The sequence below is a fragment of the Esox lucius genome, chromosome 6 (assembly GCF_011004845.1).
Source record: "Esox lucius isolate fEsoLuc1 chromosome 6, fEsoLuc1.pri, whole genome shotgun sequence".
Lineage (NCBI taxonomy): Eukaryota > Metazoa > Chordata > Actinopteri > Esociformes > Esocidae > Esox > Esox lucius.
In genome coordinates, this window is record NC_047574.1 from 16,110,696 (window position 1) to 16,131,689 (window position 20,994).

The following is a 20,994-nucleotide window of genomic DNA, read 5'->3' on the forward strand; positions in this document are numbered from 1 at the left end:
AATGATGGCAGGTGTGTAATTACTTCTATTTAACATGAGTTTGAATGTGATTGGTTAATTCTGAACACAACCACATCCCCAGTTATAAGATGGTGTGCACACTTATTCAACCAGGTTATTGTAAGATTTTTATTTGAAGATTTTAGTTTTTTTTTTCACATTATAGTTCACATTAAAAGTGGAAAAAGTTCTGACATGATTTATCTATGTCTCGTTCTTTACATCACAAAAACTTGTGTAGATGTGTAGACATTTATATCCACTGTAATCAGCAAATTAAGGTAATTCTGATCTATGTACAGCTATTCAAGCTTGTTTATCCCAAACTAGCCTCTTACCCCTACCCAGAAGAGTGGTTAGGGAATCAATAAACCCATGAACTTTGGGACACTGTTAAAATTCATTTTCCACTGTTAAATAATAAAGAAAGCATAAAATTATTCAATCAGAAAATCTCATCTGCCCTTTTAACTGTGAGCTCTGCTTCGATTGGTTCAAAGATTTTTAAGGACCATCAATAAACTGCAATAATGTTAAAGATTTTCTAAATTACGTCACTAAAATGACTCTAAATGTTTCTAATACGATTACAGTATTACAGGCCTGGATGCATGTTTTAATGTTTTGAAATACTATGAGACTTTAAAGATTGTAGCACCTTTATCCTCAAATTAACCATGCATAGAATGCTTATATCATGCTGAGCAGACATCACATTACTCACCTCCTGTTCCTGAGTGAAAATGCAAATTTGTTTGCAATAACAAAATGCAGTGCAAAATGCATGTTATATTAGGCTGTGTGAGATTACATATTGACTTATGGGCAGCCCTACTTCCAGCAATGTATAAATCGCTTGGGTGAGTTATGTTGCTATTGAGAAATTCATATAAGCTATTGCTTCACTGATGTTAACTTCTCTTTATCAAGACACACTCCCAGGGCAATACCAATCAAACCATGCTGTTGATAATATGAAAGTATGCTCGTATTGTGAAATTTATAAAAACATGAACACAGAATATATATAAAAACATTTAGGCATGGGAATATTTGGACACTGACGCAATATTCATACTTTTGTCTCTGTATTCCACTACAATGGATATGAAATGAAACAACAAACAAGATGCAATTAAAGTGCAGACTTTCAGCTTTAATTCAAGTCGTTGAACAAAAATATCAATTCCCAATCACATCGTTTAGGAATTGCAAAAAAAATTATACACAGTCCCGTTATTTCAGGGGCTCAAATGTAATTGGACAAATTAACACAATCATAAATAAAATTTTTGTTTGTAATCATTTGCAGGCAATGACTGCTTGAAATCTGGAACGCATTGGACTTCAAACACTGGGTTTCCTTCTATGTGAGGCCTTTTTGTGTTGCAGAGCTTACCAGTGCGTTCTTTTCTTCTCAAAATGTACCGAACTGTTGATGTGGCCACTCCTAATGTTCCTGCTATCTCTCTGATGGATTTTTGTTTTTTGCGGCCTATGGATGGCCTGTTTCACTTGCATTGAGAGCTCCTTTGACCGCATGTTGTGGGTTCCCAGCAACAGCTTCCAAATGCGGATGCCACACCTGGAATCAACTCCAGACTTTTTTCTGCTTAATTGATGAAGAAATAATGAAGGAATAGCCCAAACCTGTCCATGAAACAGCTTTTGAGTCAACTGTCCAATTAATTTTGGTCACTTAAAAAAGAGGGGGTTACATATTAAAGAGCCGTAATTTCTAAACCCTTCCACCAATTTGGATGTGAATCACCTCAAATAAAATGTGGCTACCAAGAAGCAAAAAGCAGATAATTTACTGTGGTAAATTAAATGAATTTACCACAGTCCAGTCTTCAGAAGTTATAATTTAAATGTGACTTTCTGACTTTAACAATGTTTAATATTTCTTGAGTGTCAACTCTTTTGATAAAAAGCATTTAGATAGAGTACATTACTAAATTAATAAAAATATTTAAACAACACAGTCTTATGGCACTCAGCCAACCCAGCCAATCACATCGAGGTGCCTCTTCAGCGATACTTGTTTTACCTAAAATTCTATACAGTAAATACCATATGAAGCATTGCCAGTTAGTAGCCTTCAAGAGCAGATTCCAACAATTTAATGGTCTAAAATTACCTATAACATTTTCATAGCTTTCTAAGATGTCCCATAAAGCAGATGGGCTGGAATCTTTACTGAATGGATCTCCAAATCACTGCTTATGGAAGCCAGTGCAGCATATAAGAAACTCTATATCTAATACTATATTCTGAGTGGGCATCATTGAGCGATGAGGGAGGCGCTTCCATGAGACACTCAAACTTTGTTTTGGGGGGTGGGGGGGTATTTTATTATTTTCATGACAGTTGGAAGCTGAAGATAGAAACACAGGTGTGTTGAGGGAGACATATATAAAGGCACAGACAGTTGGCCGAGGCCTGACAGATAGTTGGTTTGGAGTTTCTGTCTCTTTCCTTTAAAGCATGATTTCCATAACATGAGTAGGTGTTCAAACGTCATGCTGACTTGAACTTGGCTCTTGTCAAGATAAATACCAACTAAGGTGCAGCTTTACAGTAGACTAACTTGATCCGTTCACGTTTTCCTCCATTGTTTCCCCAGTCTGATGATATAGACATCCTTCTGCCTGGTGTCGCTGGCTGAAGTGTAATGTCGTCTCCAGGGTTTAACTTATTGTCTCTCTGGCGCATCAGCCCACACAACGGCTGTGATGCTGGCCCTGAAGATAAACCTCATAGTGGTCTCCCCAGCGCATCAGCATGACAACCTTCTGGATTGAGGTGAGGAGGGTACATAACCGGGGTTTTCAAGTGGGCACCTTCCGTGCTTGGTGTTTCATTGACTAGCCCACAACACCTTAAGAGGGTTCAACGGTGAATCTCGCGTCCCAAAACCACCCCCGCCCCCTCTCACCTCAGCCCAACTTCCCCATACACCAGCCTGATTTCCTTCCTATTGTGCCTGAGGTCACCATCCAGAATCCCTTTGTCACCACCACAACTAGCTGCTATGCCTCTCTGCTGCTTCTGACAAGCTCTTTACTGTGTGAAGCAAGGCTTGACCACTGAACCCAACGTCTCTGAGAAACCGGGTTGAAGAATGTGCTACTAAGCCTCTGCATCCCACTTCCACTGGGTATACCTGGACTTTCCATCCTCGGAAAAATGAGCCGTTGGCCAATATTTTCCAGTCTCTAGCTGATTCCAATTGTCCATTTTTGGAAGCTTAGTTGTATTTCCTTTCATTGGAGGTTCTTCCATTGAACAGAAGAATTATGTGCATGTGCTGTTTTAATGGAACTTGGTGCAACTTGTTGATCGTGTTACTCTTGCCTTCTAACGGCCTTCTAATGTGCCTTCATGTTGCTGGTGATGAGCACAGAGGACACAATGGATCCTCTCCAACCCAGAGGTGTAGGTTCTGTTGTGATGGGAGCACGTCATATGTTGACCTGAAGAGAACGCTACTCTGTTCCCTTATCCATAGGTCTTGCCAGCCAAGCTTGCACTGTTCCACACTCTCCCATTTCATCTATTGTCCCAGCTTGACCTGGGAAACTGCCTTCATGCACCTCATCCTTTCCTCCTGACTTTTCACTTCGTTGACTACCAGCTCCCCCTGTTGAGCTGGGCCTAACTGTCAGAACATGTTCTTATACATTATTTGACAGCTGAGAATGAATGTAGCTTCAGTGGGGCACGTCTTGATGCAATGACATGATAATTGTGTTTTGGGCAACTATGGACTGTCATTCCATACTAGCTGAAGACCTAGCTATCCAGAAAATTGCATACAACAGACCCAAATAAAAGCACAAACCTCAGTTTTTTGTGCTAAAAAGGGGAAACTATAATTCCAGAGAAATTACAGTTACATTTTGTCATCAGAAGACTAGCTGCGTAGCTATGTAAAGCGTGCCCCTTTGTGAACACTGGTTTGGCAATGTTGTAACGACTAGGATTATGAAGTGATTTCTCTACACACTGACATGGAAGATGACGTCAAAAATGCAAAAAGGTTAGGTAGTCAAAGCAGGAGAGTTCCAAGCCAGAATACGATGCAATTGTTAGCTGCCCTAGAGCAAGATACAACATTTGGGAGCCAATACGCCCTCAATCTTTGATTTACAGAAGTGCCCGTTTTATAACCCAAAATGAACGGGTTGTTGATTGAGTCCAGTTGTGTAGGAAAGTATTTAGGTATAAACCAGAGGATAATCTGGAAATGGCAAATCATTCCAGGAGGAAAATCCTTTTAATGGTATTAATTCTTTCCAGCTGGGATATTAGGAATATAAATGTCTAAACATATCTGGAGGGGTCTTAAGGAAGCTGTTCTGACCCACAGTCTTTTGTAATAGCAATAATAACACATGGGATTTATTTGATATTGATAGTCGTGAATGGTTGGTTGGGAGTTCCAGAGCCAAGGAACTCAGACCTGGGGATTGTGAGGTGGCCTGCTGCATAGGAATGGAGTGAGGAAGCTTCTTATATTCATGGATCTAGTATTCAATGCGTTGGGAGACAGGAAGCCATTGGAGTTCTTGTATAGGGAGTATAGGGACGAGGTGCTGCCAGGACTCCGTTTGGGTGAGAACGTGATGGAATGAAATGGATCAAGACTTGTCATTTTGAGCTTTGGCAATGGCAACATTGTTTTCTGGGGTCATTCAAACAACTTTCAAGGAGATTGTCTTTGAACATCTGGTGAGAGATATACAGTTTTTGGATGGCACTATTGGGGATTCTCATGTTTCTAGATTTTGGTATTATTCAATTGGGATTTTGCTGCCTTTGTCTCTTGTTGTTCTCTTTTTTCTCTTTTTTTCTGTCTGCTTTTTATCTAGTCTACATGAAATCCACAGCTTATCTACCTGTTTTGAGGAGTAAATGGCAAAAGCATTATAAAATGGAATCAGGTTCCCCTGTGAGGATCTCTAATGGTATTAAGCACTTGAATAACTTTTTTTCGCTTTATGTGGATACAGAACACATTTCAGAGTAAACTGAGGTCCCTTTACACTGTTAGAATACATGAAATTCCATTAACTTTTGTTGGGATTAGTCTATATGTAATACCTTTTGCAAAAATATGAAAATTACATTAGTTCTTTCCTATAAACCAAGATTAAAATGTTATCAAACAACATATTTATATAAAAGGTTTAGATTCATAGTAGTTCTTGTTAGTCTTATGTAAATTGCCCACTGGAGTGTTTTCATGCTCTCTTATGTTAACTGAACGATTCATCCCGACTGCATTTTATAGTTTACTCACATTTATCTTCACCCCTGGCCTACAGCTTAGAAACAAGGCACTTCTCGAAAGAGAATTTTAGAATATGATACAGGAGATTTTGAAGGATAAGCCATAATCTGACACAGTGTGAGTAGGCCTACTTCTGGAGACATTACTGCTAGCCAATGCAGTAGTCAGTCCCGTGAAGAGTGCATGCAGCCAGTATAACTAATCTTGATTTTCATCAGAAACAGATTATCACATGGCCAGTGTTCGGTTCAGAGGCAAAGAGGCTCCATCAAAGGCATCTCATGCATGAGAATTTGTGAAATGAACAGGGAAAAACAAGCTAGACCAAACAGTGCCGTTCCTACAAGTCCGCCTCCACTGTTATTCTGTGGTTAGTTTCATGGTCAGAAAATAAACAAGAGTGGTCAAAACTATGGAGCCAGAAACTGTTTAACCCCGGGGTCTGAAATTATAGAAATAACACAAATAAGACATTGCTGTTGATGCTCTTTTTTTTCCACAGTGGAGGCACCAAGCAAATTTTGTCTGGAGCCTTCCAAGTCACATGTCAGTTTTACACCGAACATTCCTCTCTCTGAGGACAACCTCGTCATTTGCATCAAAGGGAAAAACCAACATTTCTTTCGGAGAGACGCTTTCATCCAGCTTCCTTTAAAGTTGGACTCAAGGACAGTGAGTTATATAGCAGAAGAACATGTGCTTTAGATTACCTACTCTTATTTGAATACAAAAGCACTTGAGAAGGGACCAATGACCTCATTCTTACAACAATAATGGGAATAGTTTGCTAGAAATAGCATGCCCAAAGTCTATGTAAAGCTGCCAAGACCTCCAATGTGCATGTTATATGAACAGACAGTTCCTTACACTTAATACTGAACAGTGAAAAATAGACAAAAGGTTGGTGTTTCTCTTTTATGACGATAAAAACCATTATTATAATAGATTTAGATCTTGTTGTTGAGATGCTGGGCCGAGGCACTGTACTCTTTCAAGGGAAGTTGTGGAAAGGTTATGGGAGGCAGGGTGATAACAGAGACTCTGGTCAAACCAAAATAAACAGAACTGATCGCATAGGGAAGGTACAAGGTGGATTCATCACCAGCGCTCGCTCCACTGGCTAATTCATCATCCTGTTTTAACTGCTCCCAGGCTAAACAACTCCCTCCAAGTGTTTATTTGATTTCCTAATATGACAGAGGGAGGAATGGAGAGAATGAGAGTTTAAACGAGTTAGATTAAGAGGGAGGAGGCTCTCCAAAAAGGCGCTACAGTAAAAAAATATCTGGGCTGGGGAAGGGGCTTCTTCAACAGGCAAACAGAGAGTGATGGTTGTGAGGGAAAATGATGAAGACGAGTTGAAATTGGGATTTGGATCAAGGACTGGACAAGAAAAAGGAAGAGCGGGGAGGAAAAAGAGGACAAGAATGAACTAAAAGATGAAGGACAAATTTCCTCTGCAAAACAGTTGCATTATTTACCCAGTCACTGTCCAATCCTGCAGTAAGATTTCATTATTACTGGGTGCATACGTGGCACAAGTCTGCTCTTGAAATGCCAGAAAGGTAAAAAGCTCGGCTAGCAAGCACTGCCGCAGCCCATCAGAACAGAAGGCCATTGTTACAACTTTTTTCATGGGTTATTCAATACGGCCTGGGATAATCAGAGGTCCCCATAGACACTGTGTTGAAAGATTGCCTCTACACATCTTCCTTCCAAACACTACATTACCCAAAAGAGCAGCTGGAAAGCTTCAGTAAAGTCTTACCAAGGGTTAGCATGATCACTATCCCCTAACACAAAATCAAGATGGCTCCCGCATGTCAGGGATTCGGACACTTTTGGACTGATACAGTTTAAGTGGTCAGTTTTAGTGTAGCAACTACATGTAAATAATTAGCAAAGGATTAATATTTGCTATTAAGTTAATAGCTGGTGCAGTTATAATATAATACATGCTGATAATTAAATACATTTCTATTAATTCTATAAATATGGTACGCAAAAAAGTGCTATTTTATATGTTGGTTATTACAATATACAGCATAAAAAAATGAATATAATAATATAATGTAAAACACGAATGCAATAATAACCTAAAATCTGTGTTTCTGTTAACTCATCCTCCACAGGTATGCAGTGACCCCGTCCCTCCGTCATAGACTCAGCTCCCCCTGGCCAGATCTCATCATTTAGTTTGGCGCTTGGTGCGTCCGTTGCAGATGGGCGCACAGCAATACTGCCAACTCGCGCTCGGCCATTTTTAGCAACCCCCTGATCAAAACATCTTTCCACGGTGTGCTTAACCCTTATCCTCATTCCAGCAGGGGTGGAACAGAAACCCATCTCAAAGCTCAGCACTTATAATGACCAGTGTCCCATTTCTGTTGCACACAGTCGCAATATCCACCATAACTGTTGATACATTTGTCAAGTAATTATAACTGGGACACTTTAAATCTTGCCTGCCTGCACTCTGTGTTTGCAAACTCACCTTGGCTTAGAAACTCCTCCATCTTGTCCTTAAAGGGCTGCAGGTGCTCTTCAGAAGAGAACTGGCAGACTTTCTCGGTTTCCACAGAACATGCTTGAGTCAGAGAGAGAAAGAAGGAGGCGGAAGAAGAACGTGGCTTAATGAGATGTTCTGTCAACAATCTAAAATAAGTAGCTTTTAAATCATATAAGTATTCTTTATATTTCAGTATACACTACCTGCTGGTGCAATTAAGGTAAAGGACCATACATTAGGGGTCTGTTGGGGAACCTAACCAGTAACGATGCATTCCAATTTGCTCTAACACTTTTTTCGTCAATAATATGAGATACTTTGGAATCGGCAGCATCCCCTGGAATACCCCTGGAAGGCAATAATCCATCGGTGAACATAACGAATACAAAACGTGCATGCCAGCGTTCTCAGATGTAAATTGGTTAACCACATGGCTCCCTATGTGGAGGTAGCTAACTGTTGTCATTAGGGCCATTCAAGCTGGGCTTGGACTTTTACTTAACCTAACCCCCAGGCAACTGTTACATCTGTTACAGCAGTCAGCATGTCCCTCTAAAGTAAAGAGAACATATAGTGTGTGATGAAGCAATGACGTACGCTACTATGTAGATATGAAATAAAGCACCCACTTGTCATAAATCAATACAATTGAGTAACAATACATTTACAGTAAGAAGCACATTATTTTATTTAGGAATAGGAATATGGTGAGGTAAAAATAAAAGTTGTGAAAAATAGAAATACTATAGTATCATATACAGAGACCGAAACCTTTAGTAGTACTAATATTATTATATTATATTATGTTATTTACTTCACACCACTGGTGTTATGGTAGTTACAGAGCAAATCAATATCCTCATAGGTCTGGAAAAATTTACTTGATCTTCAAACTTTACAAATAATAACAAGATAAAAAAAAAAAAGGTTTTGGGGGTTTCATCGCACAGCAGCATCAAAAGTGTGTCTCATAAACTTGAATGGTAATATGCAAATGGTTTGTCTTTCGTGGAATTCTCTCTACCTCTGTAGAGCATTGAGGAGAATTCAAAAATGTCTATGTTAAAATTATTTCACACAGATTTACAAAATATATTCTGTCAACTGGATGGCCCACCCAGTACACCGATGGTTTTAATAGTTATATTATGGGATATTCAGTTGTAATGGTTTGTAATGTGAATGTGGGGGTGCTGCATAAATGATGTTGCTCATCCACCCACACTGAGGGAACTAAGCTGGAGAACACAGGTAGGGGAATCCCCCTGAACCTGGTTTGTTTGTAGCCATGTGTTGTTGTGAGGACAGTACAAACACGCCTACAGGATTTGGCAGATGTCTACTCTTGACACTCCATCTGATTCCGGTTTGGTAGACGGTATGACAAACACATGCTGTCTTTTGACCTGGTCCGAGATCAAAACGTCTGTATGGCTGGGCACGCTTAGAAAGATTTTCCATTACAGAGATAGAGAGATACATTTTATTTGCATCATATTTTCATAAATCCCACACAGTGGTAAAATAAACATGATCAGACACCATGGCTGTCATAATTAACATTCAATGTAAATGCCCGGGTAATGGAAAAATACAGTTCAAGCTTTGTCAATTGAGAAAAATATATATGTGTGGGAGCCAGTCTCACCATTGAGGTCTTTCCTCAGCTTTCGTAAGTCTCTCTGAAAGTCCTCAAACTTCATCTGAGATGCCTGGAAAAGGTCCTGGGGTTCAGGAAGTGGGTAGACACAAGTCTCTTTACCGGCGTCCTAACAACAACACATACACACACAAACACACACAGACACACGCAAACACACACAGACCCACGCAAACAAACATAGACACACGCAAACACACAGACACACACAAACACACACAGACACACAGACACACGCAAAGAGACATACACAGTCAATCTTCTTTAAAGACCAGAGAAGCCTACTCCAGCATGGATCCCAGGTAAGACTGGGATTGATGTCCCGACCATCAGCCGTCCAATCATTGCCCCCAAAATAAGGCTGCATGGTGGCAATGGAGCTAGAGAGGAGACACTGTAATCAAAGCACACATTTATCCTGTCCATCAATATTACCAGGGAGCCATTAGGATCCCAGAACAATGGTGTATAGGCTGATTTTGGCTACATACTCCAGGCTGAGTTAATCTCATCTGGCTAAACTAATTATTTACAATAGTCGTCCTTGGATCCTTAGCCAGCTAACACACTACAGGTCCAGCCGAACTATGTGGGAGACTTTCATTTTCATTGTAAATGAGGAAATCAAAAATAAATAACTTGATTAAAAAAAGAAACCACTCTATCCTCTGGCAAGAGATGAAAAGATTTTTTTTAGTTTTTTTTAATTAAGATATCTAAGCAAAATCAGAGTAAATAAAAAAGGGAATCATATAAATAGGAACTAAACTTACCTCATCAAAGTGCCTTAGATAGTAAGAAACGATGTATGACAAAAGACTCTGAGAGTTATCCTGAAACAGAGAAGAAAAATAATCGAATAAATGAACAGTATATTCCTGTCAATAATGTAATTATTTTAGAGCAGAATATGTTGGTTTGCATGGAGAAAACACCAATGCATAAACTACAATGTGAAGTCTGCTTGGGAAACTTAGGGTTGGCACTTCCTCTAATTTTCTTTATGGGCAATTGGGGACAAAGACATTCCTTAAGCACTGTATATATTACAGTTATAGCTCAACTGATACTCACACTGCTCTTAACATCCTTGAGTTTGGGCAGGATGTCTAGAGCAAAGCCGTCGGCCTGCCCTCGCGATCTGTTCCCTCCATTCATGAAGTTCCCAAAAGCTAAAACCAAGCCAAGTACCTGCATCAATTTCTGACCACTCTTCAGAGTCTGATGGGAAAAGACATTGAATAGAGTTAAGCAATTAAGCAGAGAGAAAAGAGAGAGACTATTAAAGTGGGGTGAAAAACTGAATATGGAGAAATAAAGAGAAGACTTTTGAAATAGTTCAGTTCAGTGCATTGCATCAATGAGGCATATGTATGGCGATTATTTCTTATGTACTCAACACTCTCACTGGATGGCTGTACATTGAATTGTCCACAACATGTTGTTCTGAGTGGGGGCTTACAGGGGACGTACCATACACACTTTCTGAAGGATTTCTACTTTCCGGAGGATGGAAGAGATACATTCAACAAAGGTTGATTGAAAGATGATGCAAAACACCCTTCCTGAGAAATTGGGGATTTGGGACAACTGGAAGAGAAACCTTGAGGTAGGGGAAAGTAAAATAACAAAAATACATTACGTTAAAAGAAAACTAGGAACCATTTTGAATTTTAGGTTTTACTGTCCCACATATATTCTTACTGTTCCGGCTTGTCCAATGGCTTTGCGTCATCCTTGACTTTGGATGACTTGATATGCTGCTCAATCTTCTCCATTTCATCTTGCTGAGCTCTCTGAAGTAGGTAAAGAATGTGATATTAAGTAAATAGTAAATAAATAATATACTTGCACTTCAGATATAATATACACCTGGGGGGGAATATAGCCATGGTAGATTTTTTTTTTAAAACACCACAGTAATATACATTATAGTATGGTTTCTATTTAAAAATTATTGTTTATTTCTTAGAAACCAAACAACTATTTTATGCAGAAACACTATAGCATTGTTTCTATTTAAAACATTGTTCTTTTTTTTTAGACACCAAAGCTGGTTAAACAAAGAAGACCAGGCCAATGATCCCCTCTCATTTCCCAAAGGCAAAGGGAATAGAGTATGACAGGCCTAATGCAGGTATTAAAAAAAAAACGGCCAACAAAGAGAAATGTTAACCCCGCAGGACTCTTATGACTGGGCTTGTCTGAGATGCAGGATCTAAGATTGACTCCAGGGCCTGGCCCGGGCCTAACATAGCAGCACACATTATATGTGGGCATGAAACACATGGTGATTAGTATTCAAAAAGCTCTTCCATGACATGCTCTGGTTTTTATTAAGCACTCTGGTTCTTGTTTTAAAATGGAATTACTTGATACATTTCAGACAGATCCTTTTTCAAGGTGACATTGAACCAATTTGAGGAATCATTTGGTGCCCACAGGATATGATGTAAGACATTCTGCTGTGATAGTATAAAAGATAGTTGCATCTCTCATTACAGAGAAAAGTGAGCTTTTGGAAAAGAAAATCGGACAAAAGGTCACTGCTATGTTAACACTGCTATATTGCTGGTAATCACTGTTTTTTCTGAACCTCTCATGTATGGTCATACCCATCATATCAATGTTGTATTATGATGACCACATTTTCTGAACCCATGTCACTATCATCAAAATTTTATTTATCCATACAAAGCAATATAATATGTCTTTCAACCCATGTTTTCACAGCCTATGAGTATGTCGTCAGCCTGAGTGCTGAAGTATGTCATTATTTATCATGTGTAATGTGGTGCTGGGAGGTGTTCCCTGAACTTCTAAGTGTGGGGTCATTTGGTTACGACTCCTGATTTTTCTGGGTACGAGTACCACAGTGACTCCTTCCTGCCTTTTGGTTTGTTTTCTGAGAGTAGAACTGGTTTTATTCTCAAAGCCCCAGACAGGGTGACTCCAATTCTTACTGTGAAGTGAGGAATGATCTTATCCATGGCTCTGTGTCAATGTGTGTGTTTTACAGTTTTTTTCAGTTGCTTACACACTAAAATGTAAACTTTCCCACAATTAGTAAAACCTTACACTCAAGGAGCAAAACACCGACCCAGATTTGCACAACTGTAAGCACATTATCAGCTTCACACTTTTTGCAAAACATTACACACAGTGATTTGCAAAACACAAAACACACTTATGCATTTGACACAGAAATGTATCATGATGTCATTTCCTTGCAGTTTCAAAGCTTTCAAATGAACACACCCATGAACCAATTGGTTAAACACAGCCACCAGGTGTGCACACACACTGGTGCTTAATTGTAGACACACCAATCAGGTTTAAGCACCATAAAATGCAACTGGTGTCTCCTGTCTTCAAAATATTTTTACAGAGTCAGAGGAGGAGGGAGAGTGCAGATGAGAGGGGTAATTCGGAGAGAAAAAGGTGGAGGAAGAGAAAGAGGGAGAGGAAGACCTGGAGGAGGGGCAGGACATGCACAAAGAATATGACAACCAAATCAGTGTAAAGAAATTTGGGCTACAATTGTGGACCATGTAATAAACCACGGACTAACACTGAGGGAGGCTGGGCTGAGAGTACAGACTAACACTGAGGGAGGCTGGGCTGAGAGTACAGACTAACACTTAGGGAGGCTGGGCTGAGAGTACAGACTAACACTGAGGGAGGCTGGACTGAGAGTACAGACTAACACTGAGGGAGGCTGGACTGAGAGTACAGACTAACACTGAGGGAGGCTGGACTGAGAGTACAGACTAACACTGAGGGAGGCTGGGCTGAGAGTACAGACTAACACTGAGGGAGGCTGGGCTGAGAGTACAGACTAACACTGAGGGAGGCTGGGCTGAGAGTACAGACTAACACTGAGGGAGGCTGGGCTGAGAGTACAGACTAACACTGAGGGAGGCTGGGCTGAGAGTACAGACTAACACTGAGGGAGGCTGGGCTGAGAGTACAGCCTAACCTAAGCAGATACACGGTGGCATCAATTGTTCAGACATTTCGTCAAGAGCACAGGCGAGAAACGTATGTTCTGTCAACAGAAAATCCATAGCTTACTGCATGTACTATATCAACAGATTTGGTATCTATTCCTGTATCATTTTACAGTAAGCTACATGTATTTTGTTTGGCCAACATAGGATTGAACGTTGAGAACACCAAGGAGGGAGGGGCCCCATATTAACACAGGAGCAAAAAATCATAAACCTTGTTTTGGCCAATAATGCGATCAGACTTAGATACATTCAAGCCCATATTGTCAGTGATCACCCAAGTTTCAATAATGTCCAACAGGTCTCTCTGTCAACAACAGCCTGTATCGTTAAAAAACATCAAGTTCTGATGAAACAACTGTATAAAGTGCAATTTGAAAGAAAATCAGACAGGGTGGAAAGTCCTGCGGCGTGAATATGTAGTGGTATGTTTTGTTCACTGACTGTAGTATTGTGTACTGCACACATAACCTTTTCGCTATACATGTAATTTTACTGTATAGCAGACCTATAGTAAATTGATATACAAAATGTAATCTTTAGCTGTATTTCAGAGAGTTTTGCAAATGGATGCAGAGGAAGTCCTGCATGTGTTAAATACATTGATGAGGCTGGATTTAACCTGATAACAGTACGAAGAAGGGGAAGAAACATAATTGGCCACAGGGCTATTGTCAATGTACCAGGGCAACATGGGGGTAACATTACCCTTTGTTCTGCCATTACACAGAATGGGGTCCTCCACCGCCATTCCAACTTGGGTGCTTACAACACTGACCTCATTCTTACATTTTTAGACAGATTGCACAATATTATCACAGCAGCAAACCATAGGGACCAGATGCAATACATTGTTGTCTGGGACAATGTAGCTTTCCATCGTTCTGCTCTGGTCCAAAACTGGTTTCATCAACACCCACAATTTACAGTTGAATACCTTCCACCATACTCCCCCTTCCTAAACCCCATTGAGGACTTCCTCATAAACCCCAGATGGCCCTCATTCAAGCTATGGAGGAAGCATGTGATCAAATTGAAGCAGCATCCATACAAAGGTGGATTCGTCACTCCAAAAGATTCTTCCCACGTTGCCTTGCAAATGAAATATAGCCGGCGATGTTGACTAGGCCCTATGGCCAGATCCAGCTAGGCGGAGAGATGTTATTTATTTATTTTTGGTACTGAACTGGATATGTAATTTATGTTACAGTATTCCTGTAGGCTTACAGTACAATGGTACAAAACTGGAAAATGTTGTGTTATGAATGTTTTGTTGAAATGTTCAGTATTGACTGACTTGAGTACATGAAAATAAATACATATTTTCATTAGTCTGCCCAATTGGTGTCATGTGGTGTTGGTGAATTTATGTTTCCCGTTTCTCTGTGTAAATGCTAAAAGTGTTTTAAGTCGAGCACAGCAGTGTTTGACTGATTCAAACAGAATCAGACCATATGAAGGGTGGGTTTATGTTATAACAACAAAATAACGTTCTTATAAGACATTGTATAGTTTTGACAAAAGTGTTCAATTTTGCAAATGTTCTGAGGTGTTGTGCTACTTTGGTGTAGTGTTGTGCTAATTGTGTGAAGGGGTTTGAAAAACCGGACCCTGTTTTCCAAATTGTGCTTAAGCAATTGAAAAAAACTGTAAAACTATGAGGCTGTAACCATTAGAAGCCATCATTCCTAAGTCAGGGTGGCTACACTGCCAACTGTGGTTCGGGGTTTCAGACTGGGAGACAGGACGGAGTCTCCCAATACAAAAGAGAAACCATTCAGCTCTTTAACTCAATAACACACCCTCCAGCAAGAGGAATGAGGCAAGGGAACAGGGTGGGATGGAGATGAGGGTGGGTTGAGAAGACTCTTTTGATCCTTTGTTATGACACATTTCCTCAGAACTACACCTCTCACAGTCCTTACGCCATTATCAATATTATTAATGCTGCTCTGGTGGTCATAAGAAAGCCATCTGTCTCTGCCAAAGGCTCCCCAGGAATTTTCATTGCATCTATAAACTGTAATACAGTTGAAATCAAGCTCCTAATTTTGTTAACACTGAAAGAAAGACATTATTACATTTTTCATTTAAGATGAACAGTAATCCAGAACGATGTGCCTATTCAAGGGCGAACGCAGATGTTTCAATTTGTCATTTTCTGGATTCAAACCAGCAACTTCTCATTTATTTGTCCAATGTTCTAACCAGCACCCCTCTGGATTTCAGTTGCACATGTAACCCTGCACCTTCACTTTGCCTTCATTTGTATTGCCAGTTGTACTTGCATTTGCCTTCATTGTACGTTTATAACATACATTGCTCTTAATTGTTTCACTTGTAAAGTTTCTGCACCCTTCTACTTGCCTTTCTGGTAGATGCTAGCTGCATTACATATTACTGTACTTGGACTATGAGAATAAAGTTTAATCTAATCTAATCTAATCAGTAGCTTATAGTGACTAAGAGGCTCAGTGTTTACCCAGTTTCAACTATTTATCCCACTGGTCAACTATTTGTCCCATGTGTAACATACACTATATTTAATACTTGTACATTTTTCTGCCCTCTATTTCCCTTTGCACATTTGTACTGCATTTGCCTTCATTGCACATCTATGTAAAATACATATACTTAATACTGGACATTTCTGCCCTCTTCTATTTGCAGTTCTGGTTAGATGCTAACTGCATTTCGTTGTACTGTACTTGTACAATAAACTTTTATCTAATCTAAATCTAATCTAATATGCTTCTCCCACACACCATACCCAAATAACCAGGGCTGGGCACCAAACCGTTAATCCTTTAATCGTTAATTAATTAAGTCAACATTTTCGTTAACGATTTAATGTTTAAATTAACAGTCAAAATCATTAGCGGGTTTATCAACTTCCATTATTTAACCTCCGTTAATTAAAATCTGCTAATCCTAAAATACCTTTATTGGGCATTTTTAAGGGCTTGCATTAGTTATTTTTTTAACTGTGTGTGCTAGAAACTCGCGTTTTTTCCCATTGGATTCCTGACTTCTTGACTAAATCAAATGACACTACATTCCTTCTTTTACTCCGTTTTTGGAAGGTCTCATCCCAGCATAATAATGAATAGCCAATCCTGATACTGATAGCCATTCGTTGTTGGCCAATTACAGATTGGATTTACAACACTTGAATCTGCTTTCAATTAATACAAGGATTCCCAAGTGTTTTTTTCACTCTTGACCTTCATACTGTTGCTTGAGGCTTACGCGTAATCTTACTGCAGAGAAATACATTTTTGACTTTGTAAAGAACATCTAGATATTCTGAACAGTAAGCATTGGATTTGGTCTCGTTCCCCATTCCGAACTGAAGCAAAAATGTACTTAGACTCTAGAGGGTATTAACGTTTATCACTAACTTCCATTGATTAATGCTTATCAATTTATTTTTTGATGAACTGTGCCCAGCTATGATATGATACTGGGCACAGTATGATATGAAATGATGCTGAAACAAGCACTTGGCATCATGAATTTTTATATTTCCAATGCTCCCACCTGAGCGTTGGAGAGATTATTATAAATCAGGTAAACTAGCAATATTTTCGCAAAAATTTTATCCAGGCAGAGAGCCGGCTTAACAAACATGTATTTGACACTGGTGCCTGCTAAACACCAAAAACCGAGCCCTTGATCTAAAGCAATTAAATAATAAAAAACTCTATGGAGATGAGAAAACGTCACTACTCCTTTTGTATTGTATTGTACTACTCCAAAAGAGGAGTAATGAAAATAATGTATGTTTATTTGATGTTGACTAGGGAATAAAATGTCCCCTTCCAGCAGACATACTGCACCCAGAGCTGACACCACACATACTGTACTACTAGGGATTGAGGTTTCCATGTTTGTTTTGGTATTTAATGCATATATATCCTTAAGTTTGCCTTTTAAGTGGACAACATGGAATATGAATTCCAGATACTGAAAAAAGGCATGTTTGGAGCACACACTGTGGACTGAAGATCTGCATCAATTTTTTCCACTTGTAAATGTTTACAGAAATGGACCCAATCATCCATTAATCAGTTTTCTTGAAGACACTGTACCACACTTCTGCTACTTGTAAACACTGCTAGCAAAAACATTACTAAGTTAACATTTCCCATTTCATTCATATACTGTAGTACAATGACAATTATGATTGTGCAATGACAAACCTGAAAACAATATACTTACTTACTTTGTTTTCTAGTTGTGTTCTAACATGGACAGGTTTTATACTTCATAGTTGAACATTTCTAAAACAAATAGATCTAAAAACAAATCATACCATTCTAAAGAGAGCGATTATTATGCATGCTATGACCTTGTGTAAGTGAATTTTGGCAATTTTGTTTTTCACTTTGTCATTATGGGGCATGGTGTGTAGATTGATGGCAAAATAACTTAATATATTATGAATTAAGTATTTATAACAACAAAATGTGGAGAAAAGTGAGTGGTCTGAATACTTTCCAAAAGTACTATATTAGAAAAAAATATAAATATGCATGCCGGCAATAATAGTAATTGCCTTTTAGCTAGCAGTGGCTAAGATAAGATGTATGGTTGTGTGTTTGTTTATGCTTTTTGGAATGTTCTTACTAAATATTGTGAGTATATACAGTATATTTTTGGAATATAGGGAAATGTAGGCAGTACATTAATAAAAAGAATACAGCCAGTGCCCAGGAACAACATACCACTGAAAGGCAGTTTCCCAAAACCTATTTGTTTCTTCAATGAATGCTTGTGTCACAAAAAGCACAGTATATAGTAATGATCAGTTTAAATCAACTTACATTGTCATACAGTGATTGCAATGTCTCAAGATCCACCACAGTGTTGTCCATGTTCAGAATGGCTGTAAAGGAGGTGAAATAATTATGAAAGATTATTATGGGTTCAACACAAAAAATAACTACTGTAGTAATTACAAGAAAAACAATAAATGCATTTCAATCTTTGGCAATGTGATGACAAATATTTAGCCCCCTGAGTCAGACTAAAATAGCTATCATTTGTGTTAGACAAAAAAATAATACAATGTGAAGATTGGTAATAGTCATGTGAAGTATCTGTGGAGACATTTATTCAGAATGTTCCTGTTGACAGATCAATTATAAGAACCCATATAACCTTTAGGGCCCTGTCAAACTGATCCATGGAAAACGGACACCAGATGAGAATGGATGACTTTGGACGGATTGCTTTTGGGCCTTGGCCCCTTGCACGTGTCCACTTTTCTAATTGGCTAACTTGTTCAGGACATCAAAAGTTACATTCAGGGAAACTTCTGGGAATACGTATTGTGGACGAGACCAAGATTATGAGACCAAAATGATCGTCTTATTAAATTATTAAAAATGTATTCACAGCATGCACCTTTATCTGTTAAATATGGTGGACGGATATTATGTACAAGTTAATAGCGCTAATTTCACTGAGCGGCACTTCATCATGCAGCACGACAATGACCCCAAACATACTACCCAAATAGACTAACATAGTTTTTCAGGGCCAAAAATTTGAACGTTCTTGACTGACCAAATAAATCTCCACATGGAAATCCAATTTAGCATGCCTTTCATTCATTGACAATTAACTTTTAAGACAAAGAAAAATCAAAACTAACTGAAAACTTGTTAATATGAGCTTTATCTAATCAACAGACATTTACAGAGAATGTAGACTGGATCAAAAACCCACCTACTGGCCTGCATTATACACACATTTGTGGAAGGTGCATCAAATTCCAACATCTACCTAAGGAACCGCCTCAAAACCGTGGCACACAGTGCAACACTATAGACGTTGTAGAAGAGTGATTGATGTTTTGTCTTTTGTAATTGAAAACATGTTTTCCTGATGTCATTAAGTTGTGTTGAGTAAGGTGCATGGGGTGAGTTGCATCAGCATTCATGGATAATCACCCCTCACCATTCTGGATGTCCTTCATGTCCAAGTGGATACTGGACATGAGGATCCCCACATTCTGGGATCGTTTGTTGTTTAACAGCTTAACTACCTGAAAGAGAAAGTGAAAGAAAGAACACAAGAGAGATGTATTGAGAAGAAAGAAAAAGGAATAGAGAGCAGTGATTGTACGTATTACTGGCCAGGTACCACAGGGTGAGTTTACACATACAGCATGTGAGAACACAAGATGTTCAGCATGTTCCACAGGCTTTTTCCTTTCAGATGATGCAATATACTTTTTTTTATATATCAAACAGTTGAAGAACTACAGATGTTTTCTGTGACTTTTCCTGATCTGTTTACTCTCATGACACACAGCAAACAGGCAGGGGTGGACTAAGTGATATGGAAGCCTAAGGCTGAGGCCTGTGTGAAACAAAAAAAGATTAATATTTATATCAAATAATACAATAATCCCTGGTTGATCATATACATCAATATGAATTATGAACCCTGCTTGTCTGAAAGGTTTGGTAAATGAAACTATACATCACAGGTACAACAAAAACTAACTCCCTGTTCTAAATGCAAATTCCTTGTTGTAAGTGACAAACACAAAATAATTAGCACAGTCACTGAAAACCCTGTGTCTGTCCTGAAATCACATCAAATGATTCTATAAAGGTAGGACTTATTCAGCACGCTTAATCAATGTCATTCCCACCTATGTAACACCTATGTGTCTGTCTTTTTCTGGTGTTCCCTAAATTTGGTTTGACTATTTTAGGAGCAATAGAAAAAGCAATCTGTTGATCTAGACTCTGGATAGACGTCTGTGAGAGAGTGTGGAGTGTTAGACGGGAAATAGTGTTTGTGAGGCTGGGAGACAGTATGTATCTGAAAGTTATCTGAAAACTAAGGGGGGAAATGGTTTTCCATTTACTGACACATTTAAATGATATTCTTGAAAATCAAAGGTAGGCCTTTGGATACAGACAAATAAAAAGGAAATGCTGTATCCTATTGTGTTACAGTAAACCCTGTCAAGTTAAATTTCATGTGTTGTAATGAGTTGAAGAATGTCAGGGACATTTTCAAGAGCAGAATATATCAAAAGCAATAATAGGCCTAAACATTTTATTAGCAGCCCTTTGCTGGACTGGAAATATTTTCTTACAAAGACAAAATATTTCAGACACTTCATTTCATTTTCTAAATCTGATGTGGCCCTCAGGCCAAAAAGTTTGCAAAACCCTGACCTTGAGTCATAATACACAGTTCTAGACTCTAGAGTGAACATACAAATATAATCTAAAACACCTTGTCAAAGCTGATAAACACTTTAGCCTAGGGTGGTACTATGGTCACAGCAGCTGCAACCGGTGTCCACCAAAATATGAATCTTTCTCCACTTTCTCTACCCAATAAGTAAAGAATCCCTGAAAATATACAAAGAAATTAAAAACAATGTAACCCATATACTGTAGTAAAGAAAAACTCTCCTTAATCCTAGAATGCTATACAAGAATACGATTCTGTAATGATGACAACTGACTTACGGTGGAACTGCAATGCA

General features: G+C 38.8%; 1 protein-coding gene across 1 annotated transcript in view; it reads right to left on the bottom strand.

The window, feature by feature from the left end:
• The window catches only part of LOC105010587 (formin-2), a 49,037-nt gene that overhangs the window by 10,673 nt on the left and 17,370 nt on the right, over positions 1-20,994 (bottom strand). The window contains exons 7-14 of the mRNA XM_010869976.4: positions 19,440-19,527; positions 18,302-18,363; positions 11,170-11,261; positions 10,939-11,068; positions 10,540-10,686; positions 10,239-10,298; positions 9,454-9,574; positions 7,791-7,883 (exon numbers count right to left, since the gene is read on the bottom strand). Of these exons, the coding sequence (XP_010868278.3) occupies positions 7,791-7,883; positions 9,454-9,574; positions 10,239-10,298; positions 10,540-10,686; positions 10,939-11,068; positions 11,170-11,261; positions 18,302-18,363; positions 19,440-19,527 (793 nt within the window). The remainder of the gene's footprint in view (positions 1-7,790; positions 7,884-9,453; positions 9,575-10,238; positions 10,299-10,539; positions 10,687-10,938; positions 11,069-11,169; positions 11,262-18,301; positions 18,364-19,439; positions 19,528-20,994) is intronic.